General features: G+C 35.5%; 1 protein-coding gene across 1 annotated transcript in view; it reads left to right on the top strand.

Moving 5' to 3' along the window:
• Window positions 1-13,903, top strand: part of LRPPRC (leucine rich pentatricopeptide repeat containing) — a gene marked incomplete at its 5' end in the record, with an annotated part of 93,661 nt that overhangs the window by 53,345 nt on the left and 26,413 nt on the right. The window contains 2 exons of the mRNA XM_082305813.1: window positions 11,643-11,711; window positions 11,972-12,062. Coding sequence (XP_082161939.1) covers window positions 11,643-11,711; window positions 11,972-12,062 — 160 coding nt within the window. The remainder of the gene's footprint in view (window positions 1-11,642; window positions 11,712-11,971; window positions 12,063-13,903) is intronic.

The raw sequence follows: 13,903 nt of genomic DNA, 5'->3' as shown, positions 1-13,903 counted from the left end.
CATTTAATTTCTCAAAACTTACATTGGTAGCTACAGTTCAGCAATCATGAACAGGATAGTAAGCAAATTGTCAAATCGTTGGGGCTTTGAAACTTTTGTCATTTTCTTCATAGGTACCGAATAATCTCTGCAAATATTCAGTATTTGGTCATTGATCATGAACTATTAGTAACCACAGACAGACACTTAGGCCTAAATCTGAACACATGATATCTGGAGACTAAATGGAAGTTTTCCTGGCTCTTTATGCTGTTTAGTGCAGGTTTTCTTGCTCTTACCTAACTTTCATGAAGTAAGAATTAGAGCTTTGTATATGCTGTTGAGAAAAAGAGGTTTTAAATTCCGGAATTTTTAGGACTATAGGAATTTAACTAGGAATAGCATTGCCTGTATTTTACCAGTGGATAAAGTGGCACAAAATCAATTACTATGTGGTGTGTTATATTTTACGTATGCTTTTATTATGTAACAATATGTTAAGTATTTTCAAAGAAATTTTTTCCACAAGGGGGGGGAAATGTTAAAATTGGTGTTTTGCCAAAAAAGAAAATAGCTTTTATTGTTTTAAACCATAAACAAGTTACTATTTTCTTTTTTTTGTTTGTCGGGAAGTCGAAGCTTTAATTAATATGATGTGGAAGACAGAGTGCAAGGTGTATGTGTGCCCTTTTCTCTAGTCCAGTGGTTTTTGCAACTAAATTACTTCTCGTGTTGGTCATCTCAGATTGTTTTTGCATTTTCCTTTCTTGTGAAATAATATTCAGTAAAGGCGATCAATTGGTGCTGCTTTCTCTTTTTAGATGCTGTTGCATATTACACATAGATTACCTTTCAGCACGTACTTTTATCATGTATTGCTGATTATGGTGGTCAATTGATTTTAGTGATATAATTTGTTTTAAAAGTATCTATGGAGTTAATAAAGAGTATCTAAAAGGGTAGTAATGAAGCTGGGAAAAAAATTCCTGAGGAGCTAAGGAAGTGAAGACCATGGAGGATATGGTCGTTTGAATGGGGTGTTACTCAGTGGAGGCCACTGCCTCTGCTTGCCCTTGCTATTTTTAGAAATAAGGCATACACTACATACTTAGGTGAAACTTAGTGACAACTGCTGCTTTGAAAAACTTACAACTGAAAGCCCCAGGAATAAGAAAATAACTCTTAAATCTCAATCTTTGATAAAATACAACTGGGTGACAATAGTGGGAAAGGAAGAAAGGTGAGTGAAATTATAAAAATTAGGTCAGAGCTGTGTATGTACATTGTCTGGTCACAAATGTGTTGTGCACGCATATATGTAAGCTCATGTTGTGGTATATTGTCATAGCAAGAAAGCTGAAAGCTCTGGGGCTCATCTGCTTGCAGGAAGGACAGCAAGATTAAGTGGAGAATGATAGTATAAAAGACAACGAAAGGTGAATAGAAAGGAGATGAGGCAAAGAATGCACACGACCGATACCAGAACAAGGAAACTGAAGCATATGGTAGTTTGGTGGTGTGAGTCTCTTTTGAAGCGATGCTAAGTGGAGGAGAAGCTGTCATTCAGAAGACTGTGGGGGAAGATGCAGCTAAGTTCTAAGGCTTCACAGAGTTTGGTTGATAAGGTTTCCAATGTTGCTAGACTGCCTTGTTAAGCTTTTGAAAGTCAGTTCTCATTTGTTCTGTGGCAGGTAGCTAGAGAAGAAAGCCTCTCTCAGAGGCAACACCTCCAAGTGAGATAGCCTTGGCTGCTCTGTAAAGTAAAAGCCTATTTTATTCTAGCTGTGCCTGGAGATTCCTGAGCCCTTGAAGTTATGCTGGTAGATGGATGTGCTGATAGATGCTTTTTTGCTTTCCACTGGGAACAAGTTCTGCCACTGGGTGCTGTAGTCCATCAAAGCATGATTTAGTCTTCAGTTCTTAATTGCACCTCAACTGATGAGTTAGCCTTTGTCTTGAGTCCTTCAAAGGTGATCATGTCAAAACAAAGTTGGCACATCTCTCTTCTTGCCCCTTACCATAAGGTCACATACTACGTTGCTTTCCCTTGGAGTGGCACAGCATGACTTCTATGTCATCAAGTCTAGCTCTAGTTACTTAAGATTTTTTCCCCTTACTTGGAAAGGCAGTTTAATTGCCTTTTTTCCTTCAATTTTATTCTTTATAAAAGAGAAGAAAGGAAGAAAATGAAGTCAATACATTTTTACTGTAACTAAATTAAACTACATTAAAACTAATGTAGGCTAAAAGAAAGGGATATGAATTTTCAATAAAAAGGATTAGGGAAAAAGTACCTTCTAGAAAGGTCTTCTGTCTTCTAAAATGTTGTCTTATTTTGATAATATCTGATCAAATTTTCTCCTGGAGAGAGATCTTATGTAATTCTTCATATGTGTTGTTCCAGAGGTCCAGGCAGTAGATCAGAGAGTCTGGAAGAGTTGCTTGGCCTAGTATTCTTTTAAGTCTGGTATATAAATGGTAAGAGAATTTTTTAGAGCCTAGTCCCCCAAATCCCTTCAATCCACAGCTTCTTACCTGTTGCCAGAACTGGACAATTGGAATTCCCTTATGTTTATTCAGTTGTTGACTGCCACTTTATTAACCTGATCAAGCTGATGGTTGAGAGCTGGACTTATGTGAAGGTTATCCAGGAGAGTGGGAATGAAAAAGGGAATGTTACACCACCTTGGAGGAATATACTTCCTCCCCCTTCCCCTGTTATTCTGTTATTTTGTTTGCATGCTGCATGGAAGTTTAAAGATTTCACTATCTAAAGTAGTTAGAATATAGTTGTTGTCTGTCATTTTGGTCCAATTTTAATTATTTGGTCATATCTGAATTTTGCACTGAGATCTCATACTTGCAGCTGTTTTAGCTGCATGATGGCTGAATATTTCTAGACTCACCCTTTTTCCTTCATTTATTATTCATGCTGAATACAATTATCAAAACACTCTTTTAATCTGTGTATAATTAAGCCCATGTCCACGCTTCGCTCTTTCTGGTAGAGTCACAAGGCATACGTATATTGTTAAGTACTGTAACAGTCCTGCAGCAGAGGTTCAAGCAACCCCTTCTTCAAATCTCCTTAGCAAAAATGTAAACCATGTTTTCATGAAGTAGAAATGAATGCTTTACACCTATGGCTAAAATATGCAAAGTTTTAAACTGGCGTTAAGTCCATTTCTGCAATGTATTGATAAAATCATTACACCTTAAACTATATTTCATTGGACAGCAAAATACTTCTGTAAAAAAAAAAAAAAAAAAACAAGCACCACATTAAAAAAAGGTATCAAGTCACTGGCATTTTTAGTTAGGAGCTTATGGACTCCTCTGATAGGAACTAGGAGTTGGCAGAGATGTTCAACTGTTTTTTGTTGTTTGACAGATACTTCTCAATCTTTCTAGATCAAATCATATCAGCTATTAAGTTAAAATTGTTCCTTCAATGAAAGAGTAAAAGCTCTAGTTTCTGCTCTCTTTGTAGTTTTACTGGAAATGAAGGCTGAGAGAGGATTACTGTATTTGGGATATAGGGAAAGATCTCAGAACAGTATGGCAAAATTTTTTAGTAGAAGACCAACCTGCGTAAGTTTGATACCACTAGAGGAACCTCCCTTGAAAACAACAATGCATAGTGCATGGCTTCCAAAGTCTTTTAACCAGACTTTAATTAAAGTGTGATACTTCCCTTATCTTCTGCTCTTGTACTGAGTATATCATTTATATTTAATAGTTAAATATACTATACCATATCTCACATATCTCAAGACATTTATGCGAAGAACTGAGGGACAAATGGTTGTGAAATATTTTAATGAAATGTGTTCCAATGTGAATAAATGCAAGAAAAGATATTTGCTGCTGAAATGCAAGACCTGACAAAAGAACTATTTTGGGTGAGTTTAGTGTACAGGAATATATCTATCAACAGATGTCAAGTTAATTCAGGAGGTAAATAGATTTAAGCAAAGAATTGTGACATCCACTGTCAGTAGGCCTCAAGATACCAGTTGCCATTGGATTTAATCTACCATAAAAACAATGAGAATATTTCTACTTGATATTGAGAGATTACAACCTTCTTACATCCAGATTGCTTTTATAAGAGTCTGCATCATAAAATTGTGTCTTGCTGATTTTATGCTGGAGGTAAACTATTGGGAGAAGATGCTTTCTTGATTTGTGATAGCAGGATTTAGGGTGTTTTATGTGTAATTTAATGATTATTATATCTAGTGTCTGAATTTACCTACAAAGACTTCTTTCTGGCCCAGTTAAGAAAAGAGTGGAGGTGATTAGAACAAAATTTAAATGTTTGTGAATGTTGAATGCAAATTGTATTAGATAATGATGGTCTGAGATTGAGGAATAGTTTGAGGGGGTTGTAATAGCTTTTATTAGAGTAACCATATACAACTGAGAGAGAAGGGAAAGGCTGAAGAGCTTTTAGGCGCACAAGCCCTATAATTACAAGAAAAGATTATTTTTTCCTTACTATTGAGTCCTGTTAGTCTAATAAAAGCATTACTACTTATGAAACTGGACTTTGATATAGCTATTAGTGAAGTTGGATTTTGTGTCCGTGTATGTGGGTTAATAAAAAAAGGGTGCATACTAGTTCAGTGCACGTTATTGTAGAAGTTAAGCACTGCTTTCTTAAAAGAAAGCAAATGAATATGTTTCAAATAAGTAAATTTGGTAAAGGAGATGGCTATTGAACAAATCCCTTCCAGAAAGGGAGAGAGTAATGTTTTGGAATGTGGTATCATGGTAAGAGCTGTGTATCCTTTCTTAGCTGCAGGGACTTTGTGTTAGAGGGAAGATACTGCTGAGTTTTATAATGCTTTTTTGAGTTCATCATACAACATAAAATCCCATTACAATGCAAAGAGCAAATTTTTGCTCTTAGACTAGAACATCCTTGAGGATTTTGTTTTGCGCAGGGGTTTTGCATATTTTTGATCTCTTCTGCCAGTGTGATTATTGTTGTGAAGTTCTCTTATTGTCTAATGATTTTTTTATAATAATACTTTACTGCATAATTTCTCTTGGAAATCTTACTGGTAAATGTAGAGTATTCCAATAGTACTTAAACATGCATCAGTCTCAGTTGTCATGAGTAATGCTACAGTTGTAAAGCTCCTTCCTGTTTTCATTTTGATATTTTTGGAAAACAATCAGTTTGCTTAGATTTTTTTACAATGTCTGCCTAACATAAAGCAACATGTATTCCTGTTTCAAGAGAAAGAAATAAAATTGTGGGTATTTACTCAACAGATACTAATTGTGTTGGTAAAGTCTGTGAACTATGTAACTGACAGAAGCTTTGAGGCAAATACATGGGGGGGGGGGGGGGGACAAACCAACAGTAAAGACTGTTTTGTGACTTTTCCCAGTAGAGACTGTAAGCTTTGCATTTTCTTATTGTGAACTACTACTGCTTTCTATGTAAAAATTAACGTAGTATAAGTAGGCTGGTTGCTACCCCGGGTGATTGTAGGACAGGCAGAAACGAGAGCGTGAGCTTGAATTGTAATCACTCCCAACAGGAGAGTTAGGGAAGATAAATATGTAGACGTGTGTCCATTTATGCCTTTCATTAAATATCAGATAGTGCAAATAAAATATCAAATACATTATAATTGTGTAGTTTTTGAAGGCATAACTTGCAGTGAAGCAACTCATAATTTTGAAAACTCTGATGGTGTATTAGAGTACTTATCCTTGTTATCAAACTTGAAAAGTAGTCATATTGAAAGTACAGATTTAATTGTATTCAAGCTTTCATACAGTTATCCCTTACCCAAAAAGTTGTGTAAGTGTCCGGATGTTTCAGATTAGCTTCTTATTAAAGAAATCAGTATTATTGTGGTTGGGGTGTGTTTAGTCATATTATTTCTTTCTAGGCAAAATTGCTCACAAAAACCAAAAGGAATTACTCCTTTTTTAGATAAATCCCACCTTAGTTATAAGCAGTTTGCAAGGTTTTCTTTTGTTTAGAAAGAATAAAGTGAAGGAGGGTATCTTTCCATGCCATCACTAAAGAAACCATTTTTTAAATCCATGAGAGCTAAACTTCTTTCAAGGTGGAAAATGAACTTGTAGAAAAGTATTACTTCCATTGCTTGCCATACACAGATGTGGCTCTAGTGATATCCTGGTAGTACAATGACTTAAAGAAAAGCAGACCGAGAGAGAGGTAACGTATTTTATTAGATAGCTGATATGATTGCAACAGGAAAGGTGCTTTTTGATGCAGAGATTATCTTTAGATCCCTCAGTCTTTAAAGATGCTTCTTTTATAAACTTCTGGACTATTGTGCAAAAGTTTGTATGTTCAGAGCCAGTAATCAAAACAACCGTCTGTATTTTCTCTGTATCCTGCTATGGTACTTCACTTACATTAAGCTATAAAGATTATAATGTAACAAATGCAGCAAAGTGGTATCCTTGTTTCATGCATATGAAGACAGATTTAAGATTATTTAAAAAAAGTTTTAATCGGTATTTTTTAAAACTAATGCCTTGCTATTTGAAGGTGAAAGAGTATTTAATAAGAGGCAAAGATATAACAGAAGTGTAAGGTAATTTTAACTATCTCGTCTATTAACTAGATTTAAATCGCTACATAAGGTACAAAAACTTGTATCTGCATATTCTTTTATGAAGAATAAACAGACATCTACTGCTTAATAGAAGTGAGGACTTCTGCCAAGAGTTTTAACGTAGGGGAAGATTCAAGCATAGCATACAGTGTTTATGTTGTAAAAAACTTTGTTCAAGTAAGCTGCCATGCAAAAATATCTCAGGCTTCATTGAAGCTGCATGGAATTTGTGAGATTTTATAGACGTGTTTGTGGAATCAGGGAAAAATCTGTCTCTAAATTAAGAACTTCCCATCAAATGTTCTGTTTTCATCGATGCTTATGTTGGAGAGAGCTGTTAGAAATGACATACATCAGTTCTTATAGCTGTCTGCTTAAGGTTGTCTGCTTGGAGAAGTAATGCATTTTCTTGCAAGACATTGCTTTGGCATCTAAATCTCAGTAACTGGTTCTGGTACTGGTAACATAAGTCTGTTACGGCTGTTGACGTAACTCATCATGAAATGTTCTTCTTCCTTAGCAGCATTAGCTGTCTCTTATTATTACTGGCTTTTTTAGCTGCAAAGAGAGAAATGAATGCATCTACCTGTCCAAAAAATACCATCAGAAGGTGCAGCATGGATAGTGTTTATAAAATTTGGCTGTTTCTTTCCAATATGTTTGTATTGGTGATTATCGTAGAACTGTTTCCCTAAGAAAAGACTGAAACTTGGGAAGAAAATGTAAGAATCTAGAAGAAAACATAAAACACTCGAGGGCAGAGTTAAACTTGAAAGGTTAGAATTGATGTGTTATTTGCAGTGAAGTTATACTGTGAAAGGCTAGAATAAGTTGTCCAGGATATGTAACAATTATTTTGCCAGCCAGTGCACAGTAGTAGTTTGTGGAGGTGCAGTGTTGGAAGGTTAAAACAAGAGTAATCCACCTTGTGTCATGTGTATGCCAAATGAAAAATAGTTTTGCTGGCTTTTAAATAATTATGCATCCAAAGCCAGCTGTAGCAAAAGTGGTGCCATTTTGGGACATTCTAAACTCCTAGTTTTCTGGAAGTCCCTCTTTTTGAACAATACCACAGGGTTTATGGTCTGTTATGTTGGGTTTTGTGGGTTTTCTCCTTAAGTTTTCTGTTTAAAGAGAAAAAGGTTGCTTTAGGCAAGTAGAGATAAATAAATAAATAAATATTTTCCATACGTCTTCTGTAAATTACTTAACTTTTTTTAAAAAGGCTTTTTAAAAGTAAAAAAAAAATAGTATTGGTCTATTAGCTATAACAGTTACAGAATACTAACGTAAACAAAATTTGAATATTTCTATCATTATCTAAAAATCTGGAAAAGCATCAAATAGAATCCTCTCTGACAGGTCAGTATTTCCCAGATAATCTGTTTTCTTTCAGCTGTAATAGGTAGAAATTAGCTCAAATAAAAATGTTAGTACAGAAGAGATTTTTCTGTGGACCATACCCTTTCAATCACCTGTCTGAAGTGACTGGTTTTAGGAAGGAGGAGAACAAATCAGATGCTTTCACTGTGTTAGAATTGTTGCATTCACATGATTTTTGAGTGCTGCTTGGGAAGAGTTCTTCTAAAGAAGGTATAGAATATGAAGGTATAGAATCAATAGGTAAATTAGTGTAGGGTTGTATGCTGAGCCTCAAAGATAGTAACAAAGGTGATCAAAAGTATGGAATAGCTTCTATAGGAGATATGACTAGGTGAGTTCTGCTTAGTCTGGAAAAGAAACAGTGAAACGGGGAATTACTATATATACAGCTCATGAAATTAATATGAAATGGAGAGGATAAATCAGTTGTGCATTGCATTCCAGTACAAAATCTAGGGACTTCAAATGAAGCTGGTAGAAGCTGGGCTGAAAACAATCAAAAAATAGTAGTATTTTGGTGTTTTTTTGCAGAAGGTAATTGAGGCAACCCTTTGCTAAAGGATCTTAAGAATGATAAATCTTGTGCGGTTCCAGGGGCAACCAGAAAAGCTCATGGAAGAGAATTCGCTTGCTAGGAACAGCGTGACCCACTGAACCTCACTGAACTTATACTGCCTCATAACTAGACCTTGGGATTCATTAATGACTAAAAAAATCAAAGACCATGTAGCAAGCATTTATGTAAACCTTAATAAGTAAAAAAAGTGTCACATGTATCTTTCATATCATGGTATAGGAGAATAATAGTATCAATAGTATTTGAGAGTGAAAGAGCACTAAGGGGGAAGTATTGCTGGGTTTTCTGTCATTTTATGTTCTTCCACAGGCACCATTGGGAAGAGGATAAAAAACTAGATGAACCTTTAGTCTGGTACAGTACAGCTGTTTTATATTACGAGAGAATTCAAAAGCCAGCAAACCTCCATGTTTAGTATATATGCTGTATGAATTGCTTGAGAATCTCAATAGTGGTTTCATTCTTTAAAGCAGTGAATGCCCTAAAAATGGGGGGGGTGGGGGGGTGGGGGTGGTGCACGGGAACCAAAATAAAACACTGTGACTCAATATTAGAAATTTTTTTTTGTCCACTGAAACAAGCAATATCAAAATTTTAAATGGGAATTTGGAGGAGCAATTAGAGTAACAGTTTTTTACTGTTTTTTTTTTTCTCTTAATTCCTTGCATTGTTTTTAGTCTGTATTTTAGTCTGCTGTATTGTAGAAAGTCTGCTTCCTGCTAAATGCAATGTTTAAAATTCCCCAAGATGGTAAGGGATAAGCTACAAATATGGACTATCAGGCAAGCCCTGGAGATTTAGTTAATCTGACCTAGATGTTCTTTTGATGATTGAGACCTGCAGTATGTGAAAACACTTCTCAATTTCAAAATGAAACACAAGGATATCTGTTGTATAACTCAGCTGTCCTTGTAGTGACAGACACATCAATCATTTCTGAACAGGAAAGGATTTACTATAAAAAGTTTGTAGCTTTGGAGCTGTTGAGTTCATTGGCATTCGGATCAGCAGTGATATTGGAAGTTGTAAGTGAATTCAGCATTTGAATTTTACCATGTCCTAAAGAGGATTAGCTACAAATGCAGGCAACATAGTTTTTTTCTTTTTCATTTTCAAGAGCCTGTTGTGTAAGATGTTAATTCTTGACTTAGTTTTCTGCATATTTTATGTGAAACTGCTTGGTGGCTCTTAAAAAAATGCTGAACAGGTACCTATAAACATAAATAACTATGGGGAAAAAAACCTAATCAGACAAAAAGCAAGTAAAAAGCAAAACTGTGTTTAATGTATACGATTTTTGAATACTTGAGAAGCCACTATTTTTCTCTAACCTCTTGGGTTGAGATTATTTTTATACTACAGTTAAATACATAGAAAAGATGATACATGTTGAAGAACTGGGGGGGGTTAGCATCCTATTTTTTAAAAACCTTACAATGATGGCTTAAAATCGTTTATATGGTTGGCAGGATTGCATGGCCTAACATATACTCTGCAGAACGTGGTTTCCTATACCTTCAGCAAATTTTAACATTTTTGAGTGAAGTTTTGCATGCTGGTTTTCTGGTGTATGCAGAATTGTTTTAGAAAGATGTAACGGTAATAATTCTGCTCTTGGAGAATACAGCAAAAGGAAATTATCTGTGTTAAAAAGACAGAAGGTAAATTGACTTTTCCAATGGTAATTGTTTCCACTGCTTTGGAAATGGGACTCAATATTTCTCACAACTTTTTATTCAAAATGCCTCTTCCATTTTATGTGAAGTGGTGTTCAAATTTTTCAAAGTCACACTTCATGTTTAAACAGTAGAGACTTCTTTATAATATTAACAGCTAAAAGCCTTGAAGAGTCAAAACACATGTGTCTCTGTAGGGATGAACAGACATTTCCTCGGAATCACTTTGAGCTATATTAATGTGAATCTGGACACCTGAAATGAAAGCAGAGTCTTCTCTGTGCTAAATCCTTGTGCTACAACAAGAGAGTATAAAGAAAGTGAATTCAAGTGCTCTATGGGAGGGAGGGGTTAGAGGTGAAAATGATGGATGCTTTGCACACAGTTTTGTATCTTTTTTTTTTTTTAGATAAGTTGGACATAAGTACTGGCATGCTTGTAACATGTTTCTTTAAGAACTTTGAATTTTATTCGAGTTTTATGTTTATTTAAGAATTTAAGTGGAGAAACCGATATTTTGATCATGGTCTGTGGTGCTGAGAAGGCACAATGTGGTAGTCTATACCAGATGGAGTTTCCAAGGATTGAAACCTTTTTGAGAATGTGTATTCTACAGCTGTAGTCCACTCGAAACAACAAAGGAACAAATAAGCAAAGGCTTGTCAAACCTGGGAAAATTAATAACAGAAAGAACTATGGCATATTAACTATTATGCGTCAGTTCCCCAGTGTACACACACTTAAGAGTAAGCCTTTGCTCTGTTCTGGGATAAGAATTGCTTATACTGAGTATACCTGGCATCTGCATTGGCAGCGCGTTAACAGTTGTAACAGTTACTGCTCTGTAAATTCCGGTTTTTCTTACTGAGCAAGAGAAGTCAACATCTAAAAACACTATTGTTTTTAGGTATTAATAGTTGTAAGAAAATGGGTAATGTTGGCAGAGGAGGGGTACCAAATGGTGATGTTGTGGTTGAGAGGCATTGTTTTCTAGTTGCTAAGACATTGCAGTGGTGTTGAATACAAACATTTCATTGTGAAGACAGTTTGGAAACATTTGGTGTAATTCTTTACTGTGAGTAATACAAATGATTACTGTGGCTAATAGCAATAATACTCTATTACTGTGGTGATAGAAATGATTTAACATTTCAGTTTATCTGAAGAGTATTTTAAATCTACTCTCTCAGTAGTATTCAACCAAAAAGGAAAGTGTCTTGCGTAAAATGACTGCAATTTTTAAGTCTCTCATAAATGCAATCTAACTTGATTATTTGTGAGCTTGTAGTCTCATTCATGTTTCAAAAGACAAACAAATACTATGAGCTTTTGTTATGAGTACATGTACTATGTTTACTTTTCCTTAGAATGTTCTACCTGAAGTAATGTGTTTCTTCTTCTGGAAATATTTTACAGACTCCTGGCTTGAGAGCACACTCTGGAAGGTTGCACTGGTTTGCAAAAAAGTGTATATCGAGTAATCAGGTATGTGGCTTGTATGGTGTCTTCTATGTAACTGTCATTATATTCCAAGAAAAATTGTTTTGAAATATTTCATTGCTTGATTTTTATGTTTGTGAAAGGATGTGTGACAGGCTGATGAGGTGAACTTAATGCTCTGTGTAAGTGCTGGTGTATACTTAAACAGAAATATTATTTTAGCTGAATGCACACAGCATGTAAGTGCACATATATAGAAAAATAATTGTTCGGCTGAGGTATAACTATGTTCTTTCTTTTTAAAGATGGAGACTTTGGAACATTTGGTAGAATTAACTCAAAATCTGTTTGAATGTGATAGAGATGAGATGTACTACTACCTGCTTCAACTGTGTGGTAAGTGAGCTTGTGATCTTTTTCATGTTGTAATCTGTTTTCTTTTGTGGCTGGAGATAGGAAATAACCCTGAATTGGAGAGGAGTTTTATCCTAATAGGCAATTAGCCTGACATCTTGTGGGGAAGAGAGTACAGGGTTTTTTTACCTGCAGACCTCAACACTTACGTAGAGCTTATATAGTACAAGTCTTCTAATCCATGCTGTTGTCTTGTGTCCTAATTTGAAAGTTTACTCTGTTTTGGTCTTAATATGCTTAAAGAAGAAAAACTGCTCATTTGTTTTATTTCCGTAACTGATAAAGAACTGGAGTCTCCTGCAATCGGATCTGGTTCTGAAAGTTGCATTTTTTTTTTAATCTACCTATTCTTCACCAGCCACAACCTAACTTTTGCATCATTTATAGGAATGGAACAGTTTTTAAAATTGAAAGTTCGTTTCTATGCTGCACTTAGTGTAGGATGTATCTGTAGTGTTTTTCATTTCTTCTTTTCTATTTTTTTCAGTCTGTGCTGGTTTTCTTGTTTAGTGTATTGTACTGTATTATACATAACAAAAATTTTGGAAACTTTAGTTCTAGTTATTTTAAAGTCTTGAAAAAACATTTTGTGTTAAGATTGAATATGGAAAACTAAATAGTAAATTGGGACATAAAAAAGCCCATTACAGGGATTGCTATGTACTTTGGTAATGTGTATATATATTAATGAGCCATTACAGTAATTTGATACATTTGGTCATGGGAAAACTTGCATTTGAGCTTGAAGTAATTTTAGGCTGTTCCCCATGTATATTTAGACTAGAGCTAGCGATGTTTTAATGCTAAATAAAATATTATTTGAACCCCCTCTTTCTTTTCATACGGTAATGAGAAAGGCTTCTTCCCGATTGCACTTCCACAAGCAGAAGAGATGAGTACTTCCACAAAAAAAATGACCAGAGACCCCTTGAGAACTTTTTTCCTTTTAATTTCCTGAACAGCCTCAGAAAGCTTCAAAACCAAACTGTAGTGTTACCCAATGCTGGCTTTGCATATAATGGTTCACCATCAAAAATCAAGTAGGCCTGAAAAGCAATCTTGTCTCAACCGGGAGGGAGTCTTCCTATTCCTCCACTCATCCTGTTCACCTCTGGCGGTGACTAAGTCTGACAGTGTGCCTGCTACGAAGAGAATCTAAGAAGATAGAATTTATCAAATTCTGTCATGCAAAATCTTCAGTCTTCTTTCAAAAGACAAAACCAATTCCATCTATTCAAAGAAGTGGAAAACGTTTATGGGTTTCTGTCACCTTAAAAGACAAAAACTGTGCACATTCCTGCTTTCAACCATTTTAGATTATCTGTCAGTGCTGCCCCATGCACAAGTACGGTAGAGAGTTGTCATTGTGTACCTATGCCATAACTTCAGATCTATTTTAACCATATAAAAAAAGAATCTACCATCTAGTCCAAGCTGTGATCGAATGTTGAAAACAATGCAATTGGTTTTGTAGAATCAGAGAATAATCTATGCTGGAGGGAGCCTCAGGCCTAGCCCTTTCCCATCTTCAAAGTTAGATCAGATCATGACCTTGTCTAGTAAAGTTTTGAGTGCCTCCAAGGGTTGAAATCAAACAGCCTTCCTGGGCAACCTGTTCCAGGGTTTGATCATCCTTTGCTATGCACTTCCAAGGAGAGACTGGCTTGCTCTTCTCCATAACTGTCGATTAGGTAGTTGAAGAAAGCAATTGGATCCCCTCTTAGCCTGCTTTTCTTCAGACTGCCCAAAACTCATCTTCTTCGACTTCCTCTTTTGTTCATCTGCTCCAGCCCCTTGTCTGTTTTGATGGCTGAATTTGCTCC

Source organism: Platalea leucorodia (assembly GCF_965183815.1).
Source record: "Platalea leucorodia genome assembly, chromosome: 3".
Taxonomy (NCBI): Eukaryota; Metazoa; Chordata; class Aves; order Pelecaniformes; family Threskiornithidae; genus Platalea; species Platalea leucorodia.
This window is presented reverse-complemented; position numbering and strand designations above follow the sequence as displayed.